At 43.2% G+C, this 17,500-nt stretch overlaps 1 protein-coding gene across 1 annotated transcript in view; it reads right to left on the bottom strand.

Annotated features, from left to right (window-relative positions):
* Positions 1 to 17,500, bottom strand: part of si:dkey-26i13.8 (kinesin-like protein KIF19) — a 46,561-nt gene that overhangs the window by 21,739 nt on the left and 7,322 nt on the right. Inside the window, exons 5-12 of the mRNA XM_063198270.1 lie at positions 16,765 to 16,852; positions 15,859 to 15,995; positions 15,128 to 15,253; positions 11,924 to 12,016; positions 11,537 to 11,638; positions 10,467 to 10,613; positions 4,826 to 4,948; positions 2,941 to 3,106 (exon numbers count right to left, since the gene is read on the bottom strand). Coding sequence (XP_063054340.1) covers positions 2,941 to 3,106; positions 4,826 to 4,948; positions 10,467 to 10,613; positions 11,537 to 11,638; positions 11,924 to 12,016; positions 15,128 to 15,253; positions 15,859 to 15,995; positions 16,765 to 16,852 — 982 coding nt within the window. The remainder of the gene's footprint in view (positions 1 to 2,940; positions 3,107 to 4,825; positions 4,949 to 10,466; positions 10,614 to 11,536; positions 11,639 to 11,923; positions 12,017 to 15,127; positions 15,254 to 15,858; positions 15,996 to 16,764; positions 16,853 to 17,500) is intronic.

The following is a 17,500-nucleotide window of genomic DNA, read 5'->3' as shown; positions in this document are numbered from 1 at the left end:
GTCAATACGCATTTTAATGCTTATTTTGGTAACACTTTACTTAAAGCCAATTCTATAGTGCATAATGAGCGTATTTATAATGAATTAGGCCTATAACATGCATCATTTTTAGTCACAATGCATTATGGCTACACTCATAAAGATTCATGATGTATTAGCCTATATCAACAGTTATAACTATACATCTAGCTTATTATGCATTATAAATAAAAGGGAGTTATTTATTTATTTATATTCATCCTGAGGCATTGTATTATAATACATCATGAAGCATTATGAGAGTAGACATAATGCATTGTGACTAATTATAATGCACATTATAAGTTGCTACAAGCGGATTCCAAAAAAGTTGGGACACTTGGTATTTTGTGAATAAAAGCAAAATGCTGCCATTTTCAAAACATTCATTCCATGTGTAAGATGCACAATGTCACAAGGTCGGCATAGCAACTGTTAAATGGAGGCAAAAGTATTGTTTTGGGGGAAATATGTGTTCATTTACAATTCGACCCATGCAACAAATCTCAAAAAAGTTGGGACGGGGCCAAAACATGTTGGTATAGTTAGATAATTCTAAAAATAACACAAGGAAGAATATTTTAAAAGGAACTATATTGACTGCCAACATGAATGCACAAATAAAATACCATCACTGAAAGGCTGTGGCACTCATTAGCGAAGATTTTGAGGCACTAATTACTGATCTATTACACAGAAAGATTGAATTATCAAAATTGCAGGCATATAAGGCCTATTTCCGTAATATGGAGTTCTGTGAAATCATTGCACAGGTTATGATATCATGACATACTCATCGTCAATAAGCAAACTCTGACACTCCAACAATGACAGCTGTTGAAAAAATGACCATAAACACAGCACTTGATTAAAGCACATGATGCAGACATTAAACAGAGTTGCAAGTGGCAAAGCTCATTCTAGATGAACCTAGGAGACATGTGAAACTGTCCTCTGATTACAGAATAGAAAATATTTCATCCTTTTTTAAATCATGGAGTCATGCACCCTCCAGGTTATGAAGAAAATGAATACTTCAGCTTGTTTTAGTAGTCAGTCTGAAAGACAGCATATATGACGGAAAAGGGGTGCAGAGGTGCCTTGGTTATGGTCTTCTTACTCATGTAGAGCATTAAAATGAATGTTTAATGATATATACAGACTTTAAACAGCATACATAGCTACCAAGGCATTATATTTTGGAGTACGCCTTTAGATATTGCCCCATAATGGTGGCAGATTTCAATCTCTACTATGTTCCAATGATGTGGTTCCATCATAAGAGTAAACAGGTGACAAAATTGTTCTCTTGCAGTCAGGATATGCCACATATTAAGCACAACAATAAGGGGAACAAGTTGAAGAACACACCTATCAGTTGAGCTGCTGAAATCGAGTCTCGCACATCCAAATATCTATTTTTTGAATAAAATCATGGCATCAGTTAAAGTATCTAACTGTTAAGTATCTTCCCTTGTGTTATTTGTAGTCTTATCAAACATAAAAAGCATTTTATTGGCCCCGTCCCAACTTTTTTGGGATTTGTTGCAAGGGTGAAATTTCAAATGATCACATAATTACCTCAAAACAACAATTCTGCTGACTTTAACAACTGATATCTTGTCTGTACGCAATGCTCTACCTTATTAACATATTGAATGTTTTGAAAATGCCAGCATTTTTATTTTATTCACAAAATACCAAGTGTCCCAACTTTTTTGGAATCCGCTTTTGTATAAATATGCTTATAATGCGCTATAGATATGGGCTTCATAGAAAGTGTTACTCTTATTTTTAATACAGCAATTCAATAAATACTATCCAACATTCAGAGGGATTTTTTTCCCTATTCAACTGGTTATTATATCTGACTAATCTACTATCTGACTATTTACTATATCTATATCTGACTACATTATTATTTATCTCACTTTTATACAGAGCGTGGTAACCTTTGCCATTCAGTGTTGGGGACGTGGTCAGAGAGAGTAGAGAGAGAGAGAGGTTCCATTGGCCCATTGTTTCCGGGTTCTATTATTGCAAGGGGGAGGGGGGGAAATCCCCCTTTAGGCAGACCTAGGCAGACCTAAGGACTGTTCTATTCAATGCTAGGAGCATTATGACATGCCCCTTTAGGCAGACCGGAACCTGGTCATGTTAGGTGCCCATAGCAACCTATTATGTTGGCATATCTCTATATACTTAAAGAATCTCTGACGTGGTCTTTCTGTTAAAAGCAGGCATATGCTGGACAAAATTACACATTTAGGCTCTAAAATAACTGGTACACATGTTAAGTCTATCAGGCAAATTTCTGACGAGTACACGACTACCTTAGCCTTAAAAATATTGGACGATCCATCTCACCCCCTTTTCTTGGAATACTCCCCCCTACCCTCTGGCATTAGATACAGGTTTCCCTTCTTTAAGACAAATAGAGGGTTAACGTCTTTTGTGCCTAGAAGCATACAACTTTTAAATAAGTTAAATTCAGACAGAATTACTGTACTACAGTAATTGTGTATAGGATTCATTTTTTAATTTTTATTTTAATCTACGTACTTTGTATGTTTTGTTTGTCTTTTTTAGTCTAGTCTTGTCTTTGTGTGCTATTGTAATTGTCTGTCCAAATGTTTATCATTGTACTCCCAAAACGCAAGACAAATTCCCTTCGGAGCAATAAAGATGTAATCATTCATAACTGGCCAAAAGAAATGTGCAATGTTAACCAAGTTAAGCCATGATTTAATGAAGTTTTATGTGACCCTGCTTCTTGTGATATTCAGGACTCAGGGATGGCCAAATTGCTTTTGCAAGTGGGCAACAGAAAGGTGTCAACAGAAAGTAAGGGGTGCAAGAGCATCTAATGTGCGATTTGAAAAAGTGCCATGGTGTGGGTTCCACACACACATCAACACACACCCTGTACTTCGCGGATGTCTGCCCTGTCTCCCTTGTCTCCCCTCCTCATCTCCTGCCCTTGTTCGTCGATCTTGGCCCGGAGTCGCTCGATCTCGTTCCTCAGCTCGGCGATGATGTTGGTGTACTGGGCCAGGTGATAGGACACGTTGAACAGGTTCCGCTTCACCTAACCAATCACAAGGGCAGAGAGGCGGGGTTATTAGTTCGAGTGTCACCGACCATAATGATGTGCAGATGTAATATGGTTGAAAGACGTGTTTTTGGTCTCAGACGTCAGGTGGAGTAACAGCATCTAATGCCCATAAATTAAAGGGGTATGCCACTATTTTGGGGCTTGATACAGATCCGGCTAAACACAGGGCTTAATACAGTTAAAATCATTGGCCAGAGTTTATAAAGGTGGTAAAGTGTCTTATTTTTTATGTAAGCCGTTGTCTTGTTTTAAGACAAGTTAAAAGAGGGAGTATGTCGCTAAGCTAGTGAAAGTCAATGGCCCCGTCTAGCATGCTACATGCTACACGGATCCATTGACTTTAATTGGTGGTTGATATGCTGCAATGAATAGATAGTCCACTAAAAACAAACAAACGAACAAAAAAAATCCATACAATAGTGGCACTGGCTGTCGTTGCGCCGCCCTGACGTGTGCTACTGCTGAAACGTCACTGGCCCATAAACGTGATACAGGGGCTCAGCATATGGCTGGCTAACTCCAGACAATTAGCAAGGCAATTCCTTACATGTTGCTTGATATCAATCTGTTGCGGGACATTGCATCATGTCAGACTGCTTGTCCATCTCTCAGCTCATTTTATGACTTGGTCAGTCCATTACAAAAGAAATATTAAAATCTAGGTCACGACTGACCATCTGTGGGTAGGCGGTGAGGAAGTCGTAAGTAGTCGCACTTGTTGGGCAGAGGCCTTGAGTGTGAGACATAAAAGTGCAAATTTGATATGTGGTGTGGTCTGCTCAGTGGCAAGATGGAGAGCCTTCTCACTTCCCTAGCGGCCCTTTCATACTACTAACCGGGCGAATACACCAGCCGCGACATGAGCGAGGCGAGCGACGGAAGTAATTGACTTTGTATTGAGTCGACAAAAGCAATTCTGGAGACTAGAGGCGATTCGCGCGACGACGACGAGAGCGACAGTTTGTAGTTGAACTCCTGGGAATGTTATGCAAATGAGTTATGACTCGGTTCTGCGACAAGCCGCCACAGCCAATAACTGTGTAGAGGTCAGTAACCACAGCCAATGGGAATGTTGGAATGCTTGCCTTTGACATACTCTAGTCGCTTGAATCGCTCTTGCTGCACAGAAGCGATTCTCTGTCGCTTCAATCGTGCCACGGCTGGTCTATTCGCCCGGTAAAGGCCAATTTATACTTATTGGCGCTGACGGTTGCAGAGCCTGTGCAACCGTCTGTGCGCGACCACACCCCCCGCGCAGAGGCTCTGCAACCGTCGTCGCGCGCCTCAAAAAAATCCTGACTACGCGACAGACGGTTGCGAAGGTCGCAGAGAAAAGGCGTTGTGATTGGTCGTCTCGCTACTTCCTCGTTCTCGTGGCGGCACAGTTCTCCGGTAGTTTACGAGAGCCAAACTGTCAATATTCTGTGGAATACAAACGCTTTCTTTCTAGTCTGTGTTAATAAATGAAGCTACAATGACTGAATTAGTAAGTAACAAACAAACAATCCATCAGTTTAGCACTCGCGGCACAATGCCTGCAGTCTGACTACTGTACTGTAGCCTTGTAGCTATGTAACCAAATGTAGCTAACGACATGATACCTCGTGCGCAGATCTATAACATCAACAGTGGTTAGCGACCATCAGCAACAGGCGCCGTTGCTGAACTGTAATCTGCCCGGTAAGAGCTCACCTTGGTCTTGATGTTCTTGGCCTTGTCTGCATACACGAGGGTATTCCTGGACTCCTCAAAGTTGGTGCTGGCCGGGCTGATGTGGGCGATCATTACAGTGCGGCTGTTACCACCCAGAGCATCCTGGGAAAAATAAAACACACACACACACACACACACACACACACACACACACACACACACACACACACACACACACACACACACACACACACACACACACACACACACACACACACACACACACACACACACACACACACACACACACCAGATCAGAGCACAGTCCACAGACAATACTCTAACACAGTGTTTCTCAACCTTTTTTAAACAAACGCCCCCATGGCCTCATCACAAGCCTCCCAACACCCCATTGAACATCATAGGCCTGACAACGCCCCCCTAACGCCTGATTTACATGGGCGCTTCCAAAGCGGTAGAAGCGTGGCGTTCCATTATTTTTCGTTGGGACGCGGCAGCGAGGCGACAGGTGGTGACGTAGGGAAGCGAGGGTGGCGGGCGGTGGGCGAGCGAGGCGTTAACCAATGGGAGACCTTTCAACGCCATGACGTCACGTGCGTCACCAGCAGTACTGGGATATTAAAAAATGGAGGCTGTTTTGATTTCGGTGGTGTCAAATCTGCCGATCGTTTTTCACAGATGGTTTTAAAATAAATGACACTTGGGTTAAGGTGACCAATATATTCGCTCCTGTTTCATCATTTTTATTTGTACATACAGTGTTTGTGGTTGAAGGGGGACGGTTGTTTGACCACAGCATTTGCTAAGCTAAGCTAATTTGACCGGGAAACGATGCTACGTCACCACGCGAGGCGAGCGAGCAGGTTGAGAGCGGGTGGAATTTACGTACATGTATCACAGCCGTTAGTATTAAAAAATAAATGGACTAATGCCCCCCCCATGGCAACTAAGCACTGCCACCTCTCAGCTGTATCCTTCTTAACGCCCCCCTAGAGCTCCCCAACGCCCCCTGGGGGGCTGTACCGCCCCCGTTGAGAAATACTAACAAGTTGTGCTTTTGCTGCACACACACACACACACACACACACACACACACACACACACACACACACACACACACACACACACACACACACACACACACGCATGTGGACGCACGAATGCACTCACACACGCACACACTGCACTGTGTGTGTGTGTGTGTGTGTGTGTGTGTGTGTGTGTGTGTGTGTGTGTGTGTGTGTGTGTGTGTGTGATTGCCTATTGTCTCCCTAAATGAACAAGTCACATTGTATACATGTGTCCCATTCAAGCTTGGTGATTGCATTTGTCTGCAGTGTATGCAGTGCACGGCCACACTATCAGTATCTGTGTCAGTCTGAGGACGAGACCATGGCTTTGGTTCAGATTTCATGTCGACTTAGGGAGACAGGCAAACAGAGGACTCACTCAGCCAATGCTTATTGGATTAACAGACAGGATACTGTTTATCTTTCTCTCTCTCTCTCTCTCTCTCTGCATGTGACAGTGTGGGAGAGAGAGATAAAGACATAGAGAGAGACAGGGGCACAGAGAGAGAGAGAGAGAGAGAGAGAGAGAGAGAGAGAGAGAGAGAGAGAGAGAGAGAGAGAGAGAGAGAGAGAGAGAGAGAGAGAGAGTGAGAGAGAGAGAGAGAGGCAGGCAAAGTCAGAAAGACAGAGAGAGGGAGAGAGTCGAGACAAAAAGGAACAGAGAGAGAGAGAGAGAGAGAGAGAGAGAGAGAGAGAGAGAGAGAGAGAGAGAGAGAGAGAGAGAGAGAGAGAGAGAGAGAGAGAGAGAGAAAGATAAAGAGAAAGGAGGAGCATGACTCCTTATAGGATAAAAGGATGAATCAGGGGTCTTGATCAGGTGCTGCTGTGAGGTTAACCCTATCCAGACCGGGGGGGTCTAAAGCTATGACAACGAACCTTGGTGACTTTTCCTAAGATTAAGTTGGCTACAATTTGATACTAAAAGATTAGGTTTATCATTGTTGTTGTTGCCATCTCAACGGTTTTCTGACAGGTACGCCTGACCAAAAATCACTGATCTAAGTCTCATCATCATCACTTTTCACCACCCCGCTGCAGTCTTGAATACCCAAATGCTCCGTTCAGCACCACAATTGTGATGAGAACATCTCTACTTCACCCCAGAAGTCACACAAACAGGGCTTAATGTCTAAAATAGCGAACCACCACTTTAAGCATTTGAGACTGGGTATGGACCGCTGATGAATATATTGGTTAGAGACTCTTTTACTCTATCTGTCTTGCAATTTGTTGCAAATTTGTTCGTCTTATCGATCTCAAACATACTTTACATACATGGTAACACTTTATAATAATGTCTGCTCAGTAAAGACTTAGTAACTAATTAACTAATGATGAACGAAACATTAACAAATGTTTTTTTATCATTAACTAAGTTTTATTAATGCTTTATAAAATATCTACAAATAATATATACACAATTTTACATACCTTATAACAGAGTATTTTATTCATTTACAAGCAATTTGTAAATGTTTGATTAATATAAGATATTAACATAACATTTCCTAGTCATGTACAAACATTTGTTTACATTTCCTAGTCATTTACAAACATTTGTTAATGTTTTGTTCATCAATAGTTAATTATTTATTAAGTCTTTATATTTGCATCCATTATTATAAAGTGTTACCCATTAAATATTAGACAAGTCATATTCATAGTGATAATGCCCATCCATCAGAGATCACAGTACATTTTAAAGGTACACTGTGCAGGAAATGGTCAAAAAAGGTACTGCAACTATGCTGCTCATTGAAACTGGGTTGCCTATTGCCAAATTTGATATTTTCATGAAAGTTTACAAAGTAATAAACTAATATTTTCTAGTATGGCCCAAGTACAGTCATTTCTGCAGCTAAAAATGTAAATTTCTGGAAATTCAAAATGGCGGACCATGGAGAAAATCCCCCTTTTAATGTATGAAAAGAGCAATTTTCCCAGTCATAAGGAATACTTAGAATTTGATGGTGGTGGTAAGTATTCATGAAAAATGTGACATTAGTGAATGAGTAGCATGAATTCTGGAAATAAATAACAAAAAATCTTGCACAGTGTACCTTTAAGAGCTTCTGTAAGGGTAAGGGTATTGCATTTTTTGGTTTTGTGACTAAAGACTCAAGACAAAAGGCAGTACAGTGTAACTATACCTTTTGTGAAAGTTAAAGTGATACTGTCCCATTTTTGGAAATAAGCTTATTTTACACCTCCCCTTGGGTAAAATAATAGGGTTTTACCGTTCTGTTGTACTTTCAACCGTTCTCTGGGTATGGCAGTGCAGTTAACCAGTTAGCCGCCAGCTGGTCTCATAGGACTCAATGTTAACTGCTAGCTTGGAGGTAAAATTTGCACTGCCATACCCAGAGAACGGTTGAAAGTACAGGAGAACTGTAAAACACTATTATTTAACTCAAGGGGAGGTGTAAAATAAGCTTATTTCCAAAAATGGGACAGTATCACTATAACACTGAAAATGGAATTTACAACACCACAGATGGCGCGTTCAGACCGACTGAGAACCGTGCCGGTGCCCGTTCTTACACTTAATCGCGAACCAGCTGCGCCATCTTTGAGCTCACAAACCAGAAATTTAGTTTGCAATTGTGAACCGAAAAATACTTGGTTTGTCTCTGCGATCTGTGACGACAACGCAGACATCAGCAGGTTCATCCGGGTAAGCCACGGTCACGTGATGACAAGTTCAGAGCCCGGTATGAACGTGGGTGGTTTGCATGTAAGCACTTAAAGGACCACTTCAGCCATTTTCAGCCAAATATGCTGTTGTATTGCTCACGCTACCCTTGACTTGTCAGTACCTGGTGTTGCTGCATTTTTCGGCTCAGCCCTTTCCGAGATCTGAGCTATTCTAATGGGGACAGCTTTTGTTTACATGTTAAAAATTCTTAACATACCTACTCTAAATATTCTCCCAAAAGGTATCGCTGTTTGTTAGTTGTCTGCTGATGTTGCATAACCTTTTGGCTCTTTTTGGGAATAAATCAAGATGTTTTTTTTTAAATGTAAACAAACAGCTGCCCCCATTACACTGACCAAGACCAAATTCTCCCAAATTGAAAAGTCCAGGCTAGTGTGAGCATTACAACTGCATGTTGAAATTGACAGAAGTTATCCTTTCATAAGGGTTGGAGCAGGCGTCACCCAACAGTTTTTTTCTTCCTTTTAAGGGTGCTGACCAAAATATTGTAAAACTGAAAAATGAAAAAAGACCTTTTTTCATTTTTCAGAAGTTATCCTTTAAAATAAGTGCCGATCGTAACTGGTGCAGGCACCGACACCGTTCCGGTCGGCCCTGAAAACAAACAGTAAGAGTGAGACTATGGGTTGGCATCCCACAAGAAACTATAGTTCAAGATGGTGGATCAACTGGGAGAGCAGATTACCCATCAGCTCCATCTAATCCCATCAGATTGGGATTAGAACATGATCAAGACCAAGGAGCCACACTGGGAATACGATGGGTTTAGACAAGGATCAACACACCAACACCTTAACACACGCACGCACATGCACATGCACATGCGCACGCGCATGCACATACACACATACACACGCACACACACCAGTAGATACCTGCCCACCATAACAGTAAAGAAACGCACGGGTTGAATGAAGTAACTCTAAACATCTTTTGCCCACTGTCTCTCACGCATACAAACACTCAAACACACAAGCACACGCACGCACGCACGTGTGCACGGCACACACGCACACGCACACGCACACACACACACACACACACACACACACACACACACGCACTCCCACACACGCACTCCCACACACGCACTCCCACACACACACACACACGCACTCCCACACACGCACACGCACACGCACTCCCACACACACACGTGCACACGCACACACACACACACACACACACACACACACACACCTTATATGGTAGTGCTCATTCAATCAAGCACATTATGCAAGATCGTATAGTGTGTCATCCTGGTTGCGTGAAAGCTAAAACATCACTCCCAGTAGCAAACTGCACCAGGCCTCACTCACATCTGTGGTGCTGTAGCCTAAATCCTGAGCAGACGGAGGAACTTGCTAATCCCGTGTCACTGATGAACTGTCAGCCACACACACGCACACACACACACACACACACACACACACACACACACACACACACACACACACACACACACACACACACACACACACACACACACACACACACACACACACACACACACACACACACACACACGACTCTGCAGGATACCTTGAGCAGGTGAGTGAACTTGCTGTCACGATAGACAAACTGTTGACAAAGTGGCGTCCACGTCTCTCACTCTCTCTCTCACTCACACAAACACAAACTCTCAGGCCCGTCCATGGCTCAATCGGCTGGGCACTCGACTATTACACCGGCGACCCCGGTTCGATGCCGAGGTCATTTCCCGAACATTCCCTGTCTCTCTCCCTGCCTCTCTCTATAACTGTTCTGTCATAAAAAGCCCAGAAATATATGTGAAAAACTCTCTCTCTCTCTCTCTCTCTCTCTCTCTCTCTCTCTCTCTCTCTCTCTCTCTCTCTCTCTCACACACACACACCTTGAGCAGGCGAGTGAGCTTGCTGTCGCGGTAGTTGACGAACTGGCGTCCGCCCCTCTCACTCAGGGCGTTGATGCAGTTGGCCAGGGCCAGCAGGGAGCGGTTGATGTGGGCCCCCTCCTTCATCCTCTTCCCCCTGTTCTGGGTCTGAGAAGAAAGGAGAGGAGAGGAGAGGAGAGGAGAGGAGGGGAGAGGAGAGGAGAGTGGAGGAGAGGAGAGGAGAGGAGAGGAGGAGAGGAGAGTGGAGGAAAGGAGAGGAAAGGAGAGGAGAGTGGAGGAGAGTGGAGGAGAAGAGGGGAGAGGAGAGGAGGCGAGAAGAGACAGGAGAGGAGAGGAGAGGAGAGGAGAGGAGAGGAGAGGAGGACAAAGTCAAGATGAAAAGAGAGGAAAGGGATGAAATGGGATGAGACAGTGCAGAAAGCCAAAGTCAAGAGAGTAGGAGAGATAAGGAAATGAATTACATAGGGAATAACATAGAGGATAGTATAGGGGTAGAGAGAGAGGAAAGGAGAGGAGAGGAATTGAGAGGAGAGGAGAGGAGAGGAGATGAGAGGGGAGGAGAAGACAGAAGAGTGGAGGAGAGGTGAGGAGAGGAGAGGACAGGAAAGGAAAGGAGAGGAGAGGAATTGAGAGGAGAGGAGAGGAGAGGAGATGAGAGGGGCACAGAGTCTATTACACACACACACGCATGCACGCACGCACGCACGCACGCACGCACGCACGCACGCACGCACGCACGCCAAACTCTGCAATCCTGTCAGGTCCACTTCACACACATACAATACCGCAGTCAAGTGTTATGATACCACACCACTGTCTGCCTTGTCTCTTATGACTGTAATACACACAATTACAAACAGACCGACACACACACACACACACACTCACCCACTCACGCACACACACGCACGCACGCACGCACGCACGCACTCACACACACACACACACACACACACACACACACACACACACACACACACACACACACACACACACACACACACACACACACACACACACACACACACACACACACACACACACACAGTGCAGTATTGTATTTGTAGTACCTGTGAGGCCCTCTCGGTCCCTGCCAGGTCCACCATGAAGAGTTTGCCCATCCTCACCTCCTCGTTGATGTTCTTCACCCTACTCTTCTGCTTCACCGTCACCTGTTCAAACACAGAAGAGAGAGAGAGAGAGAGAGAGAGAGAGAGAGAGAGAGAGAGAGAGAGAGAGAGAGAGAGAGAGAGAGAGAGAGAGAGAGAGAGAGACACAGACAGAGACAGAGAGAGAGAGAGAGTAATATTTACAGAAAAAACTGGAGTACATGGATATATTGTGTGTGTGTGTGTGTGTGTGTGTGTGTGTGTGTGTGTGTGTGTGTGTGTGTGTGTGTGTGTGTGTGTGTGTGTGTGTGTGTGTGTGTGTGTGTGTGTGTGTGTGTGTGTGTGTACCTGCAGTATAGCATGTGATCTGGAGGAGGTCTTGTTTGCTGCCGTGGGCTCCTGTGTGCGCTGCTTGTTGCCTTTGGTCAGCAGTGCCATAATCTGTATAAAGTAGAAGAACAATTAAATACTACATTGCCCATAATTCCAAGCAAACTAGTAGTATTATAACTCACACTAATTCATTTTAGAATGTGTAAAAAATGTAGTTCCATATGTTATGCCTCCGTGTAGAAGTGACAATTCCACATGCTACTCAGCCAGGCCAAGCACTTTTGATTTCTGCTTTGGGCTTTTAAATGATTCAATTTTTTTCATCTCCAAAGCCCACCAGCAGGGGATGCCAGGGTTGGACTGGCCATCTGGCATAGCGGGCAGTTCACAGTTGGCCCGCACCCTTGTGGGCCCCTATTTTCAGAAATATATATATATATTTTTTACATTTCTGAAAATAGGGGCCCACAGGGGTGAGGGGCCCAACGGTGAATCAGTTCTGCGCCGCTAATTATGACAGGGCCCCTTTAAGTCAGAAGTGCCCAGGCCCTATTTCTCCTAGCCAGGCCGTGCCCTCCTAGTGACGCAACAGCTTCAGTGTTGCTACCAATCAGGTCAAGAGCAATGCAAGTACTTTCTGAGTTCCCGCAAATACGGGAACTCCTCCCACTTTGTTGGGAAGCAAACAATCATTAGCAAACCAAGGGAGGACATTTGTGAAATGCCATTTGGGAAATGTTCATTATTATGCTCTTGGTCAAGATATTTGAAAGTCGATGATAATCAGGCCATATTTCTCCCCCAGTCCAGCCCTGGGGAAGGCAGTCAAAAGAAAAACCTGTGACCTTGACGTGATGCTGCTTGATCCTCCGATCAACATAAAAAACTATTTAAATAACAAATAAAACAATAAATATATGATGCTTTAGTTATCGGAAAACTAATAATACTAACTGATCTTCATACATGATAATTATGCATTTTGTAATGCATGAAGACTATTACTTTTTTGCATCGCACAACTATACTGCGTGGCTCCACTTTACGCTACCATTTGCGTTAGCCAAACTAGGCATTTGATTCGCACTTTGAACCGCGTGAGCCCCCTGAGCCCGGACCCCTCCCCAGGCACTGATTGGCAGCCATTTTAGATTTAGTCTTTAGTTTCATCTCCAGACAGCGCCAGCAGGGGAGGCAGCCAAAATAAACCCTGCTGACCTTGAAGTGAAGTGCGGCCATCTGAGACGCTAGCCAAAAAACTTCACTGCCAACTCCACTCATTCACTTGGCCGGTCAGCCAGCCAGCCAACCGAGCCATCCAGCCAGGAAGGACTATCAACCTCTGGGTGAACTCTCCCCAATCACTACTCGCAGCTGGAACCATTCCAAAAAATTAACCCCAACACTCAAACACCCACTTGCACGCACACACGCGCGCCCGCACACATGCGCACGCAGCACGCACGCACGCACGCACGCACGCACGCACGCGCGCACGCACGCACGCACTCTACATATGCATGCGCACACACACACACACACACACACACACACACACACACACACACACACACACACAGACGCGCACACACACACACGCACACACACACACACACACACACACACACACACACACACACACACACACACACACACACACACACACCACCGAACTTCAGTTTCAAACAACTGGCCCTGTTCCTAAAATAATTAAAGAAATATTAAGATGCAGGGCGAGGTGGAGGGGGGACATAGGCATAAATGATGCATATCGGCGCCACCTTGAGCCCCATCCTGGCCACTGCAGTGGTAATGAAGAGGTTAATAATTCATCATCATCTCAGACGCCACATTCAATATTTCACACCGAATGATGTTTGGATGGTGGCAGTGTTGCCAGATGGAAAAAGCTAAATTATCGTACCAAAACCTCAAGATTATCATTTTTTGGGGGCTTTTTGGGAGGAAATTATCGCCCAAGACCCTAATTGTCGTTTCAAGGCATCTAAATGAACTGAATGACAACTCTGAAATTATCGTACATCATGTTTTTTTGATTACAGAGGACATAATGGACAAAATGATGGTACAAATACGATAATTATCGTACATCTGGCAACACTGGATGGTGGGGAAAACGGAGCGATGGTGTGGAGGTGTGAGACACAACAAAACACACACACAGCAGCACACCTTTAGTTTACAGATTCTCATTATACTTCTGATGAATGTGGCTAATTACAACTAGCATGCTAATTACAATTAGAGTGCTAATCATTGTGGGCTAATTAGCTGGCTGGTTGCTATTTTGGAGTTTTTTGGGGCGTGATGAAAACACTTGTCATTTCTAATCAGTGTTGTAGTGCTCGTAAAAAAAACTTATGGAACTCTGAGGTAATCAGACCAACTTCTAAAATGAGATGACAAAAAGTTCTTGTTCTTTTCAAGAACTCGTCTTGAAAAGTTTACAGTGCCAGGTGGGTCGAGCCAAAAACAATGAATCAAACTTCTTAGAGGCCAATTCTAATCCACCTGTCAATACATCTAGTTGATGTTTAGTTTGGTAGAGTAGAGTAGAGTAGAGTAGAGTAATTGTAATTACGATTCCGAATGAAATTAAGACTAGACTTAAGTCTAGAAGCACAAGCAATAGGCCAACACAAATTATAACATACATTGCACGACAGATCACAATATTAGCACACACTTGTGTACAACCAGAGATTAAATCAAATATCCATCACCAATCTGCATATGAACAGCGTTTTGTGCAAGTGATTTGCAAGTGTTTTGCAAGGTGTGTTCCTGTTTTTTGTGCTTATTGCTGTGTCGTTATTCTTGCCCTGTTTACTACGTCAGAATACACATGAACGGCCATCCAGGTACTTTGCTCGTGAATGTCCGTTACACCCCTTTTTTGGGTAAAACAAACCGAATGTCTCATTAACTTACATGCTACATCGGTTAGCCTAAATTAACACAGTCCATGCTTCAGCCACGGCTGTTTGTAAATATCATTTGAACAGCCGGCAACACAACAAGTTTTCAGCATGTTGAGTGTGAACAATGCTAGTCTACAGGTCCTTGTCTATCGTTTATTCTTTCCCAACACCACCAATTGACTTGCATTGGCTTTCCCACCAATGTTTTCCCCCAAAAAGGGCGTAACGCACATGGCACACGTCACACGTCACGCCGTTCATGCGTATCAGTGCTGACCTCTTTGGCATTGCTGGTGGAGAACTCTGTGATGCCAGCGATGCGGATCTCCCCCTTGGCGTCCTCCCGCAGGTCCAGAAACCCAGAGGACGGGTTCAACAGGTCACGGATCATCTCATTGTAGATCTGGACAGGTAAGGGGTATGCATTCTTTGGGATGATGTGTAATGCCATTGCTAAAGCATGTGTGCTAATATACATAGCATAATATGAATGGATAACTCGTAAGGTTATGAATCATGATACGTGTTGCTTTTTTCTTGGGTTCGTTCACTTGAATGGACGTAAATATTGAATTGCCACAATATAATAGAACAGAATAATAAAAAATAATAATAAAAAAAGAAACAAATGGAATGGAATAGAGCTAAACAAAGCTCCATCTCTGGCGCAGAAATCATATACAAATTGCATAATATTATTGAGTGACTGATCCCAAATTGCATATTATGATTGGTTGGCTGATCCCAAATTGCGTATGCTTGAGTGACTGATGCGAAACTGTATTTTGCTATACTTAGATTTTTGCCATATGTTTACTGCAATGTGCAATTATGTGCATTAGGTCTTTGAGCATGTCTTGTATCTACAGTATGTTTCTACGTAAACTAACAGACACCTTCATTTCCCTTGGGATTAATAAAGTTTTCTACTCTTTATTCTTCTCTATGTTTGAGTGGCTGATGCCAGACTGTATACATTTGACTGGCTGATGTCGAGTTCCTCCTCACCTCCAGGTAGGACATGTAGACGCTGCAGTCCATGTCGTCCTTACAGGCCTCGATGGCCTTGAAGAGGTCGTTCAGGGTCCTCACGTAGATGCCCGGCTCCGAGTCTATGCCCAGCATGGTGTAGGTCTTACCCGCACCTAGTGGTGGTGGTATAGTGAGGGAGGGATGGGCTGTTAGTTAACAAGGCTCCGCATATATATCTCTTCTCTATAGTGTCTTTGGTGGTGATGATAGGAGTGGGGGGTGGGGAAACACAAATTTCAAGGTAACCCAGTGGTGTAGTCTACGTAGAACGCGAGTATACGGAGTATACCCACTTCTACATTTCAGGGATTTCAGTATACCCACTTAAAATTGATTGATCCATTATTTTGATCCATCCATGATCCACAAATATATACAGTATACCCACTTCAAAAATGCTCAAATATACAGTATACCCACCTTAAAAAGTAGACTACACCACTGAGGTAACCCATATGAATCCAGAATGACTGGCCCAGTATTCAGGGCAAAACACAAACCACAGAAAACACCATTCTGACAGCACCTACAGTACGTCCTAGTTCAAGATCAAAGAATGAAACTTCCATACAGTATGCAGTATGCCACATTGTGTGTTTATAGTAAAAGCATCTGTTCCAACTTGAACTCTGGTGATAGACCATCAAAACCTTAGCAACAATTGCTATGTTTACATGACAGTTTCAATTCCGAATTAATAATTCTAAATTAAATAGTTACCTCGATTTTCCTTTGATCTTTCATTTATTTCCGAATTGAGAAGTGTTTACATGACGCTTTTAAAGCGGAAATAAGCTTCATTCATAATTAAATGGAGTTAATTTGGAATTAAATGTCTCACGTAAACGTAGCAAATCTAATGCACTTCAAGTAGTATTCTACCTGTGGGTCCATAGGCAAAGACAGTGGCGTTGTATCCAGAGATCACCCCCTCAATCAGGTTCTTAGTGGTGGCGGCATACACCTCCTCCTGAAAAGCACAACACAATAAAAAAAAACATAACTTTTCGACATCATGCTTTGTTTAACTGCCTTTGTGCATGAACTGCAATACCATTAAAGGGACACTGTGTGAGATTTTTCTAGTTGTTTATTTCCAGAATTCATGCTGCCCATTCACTAATGTTACCTTTTTCATGAATACTTTCCACCAGCATCAAATTCTAAGTATTCATTATGACTGGAAAAATTGCACTTTTCATACATGAAAAGGGGGATCTTCTCCATGGTCCGCCATTTTGAATTTCCAAAAATAGCCATTTTTAGCTGCAAAAATGAGTCTAATTGGACCAGACTTGAAAATATTTGTTTAATACTTAGTAAACTTTTATGTAAAGATCAAATTTGGCAATACTCAGCCCAATTTCAATAAGAGGCATAGTTGCAGTACCTTTTTTGACCATTTCCTGCACAGTGTCCCTTTAAAAAAACGTGAAGTGTCAAACAGTGAAGAGAATTCTCTCGTGAACACCCTGTGTCTCTTTACGCACATCTTATCCCTTTATGAAGATATTGATTCGTTATGTATGCTTTTATATGTATTGCCTTTGTTTATTTAAACACACTGTAGTGCACATATTAGGCCTACTTTGTAGGCGTGAATGAACTTCACCTCAGT

This window comes from Engraulis encrasicolus, chromosome 1 (genome assembly GCF_034702125.1).
Source record: "Engraulis encrasicolus isolate BLACKSEA-1 chromosome 1, IST_EnEncr_1.0, whole genome shotgun sequence".
In the NCBI taxonomy this organism is placed as follows: domain Eukaryota; kingdom Metazoa; phylum Chordata; class Actinopteri; order Clupeiformes; family Engraulidae; genus Engraulis; species Engraulis encrasicolus.
The sequence above is the reverse complement of the archived record's forward strand: the minus strand, read 5'-3'. Positions and strand labels throughout refer to the sequence as shown.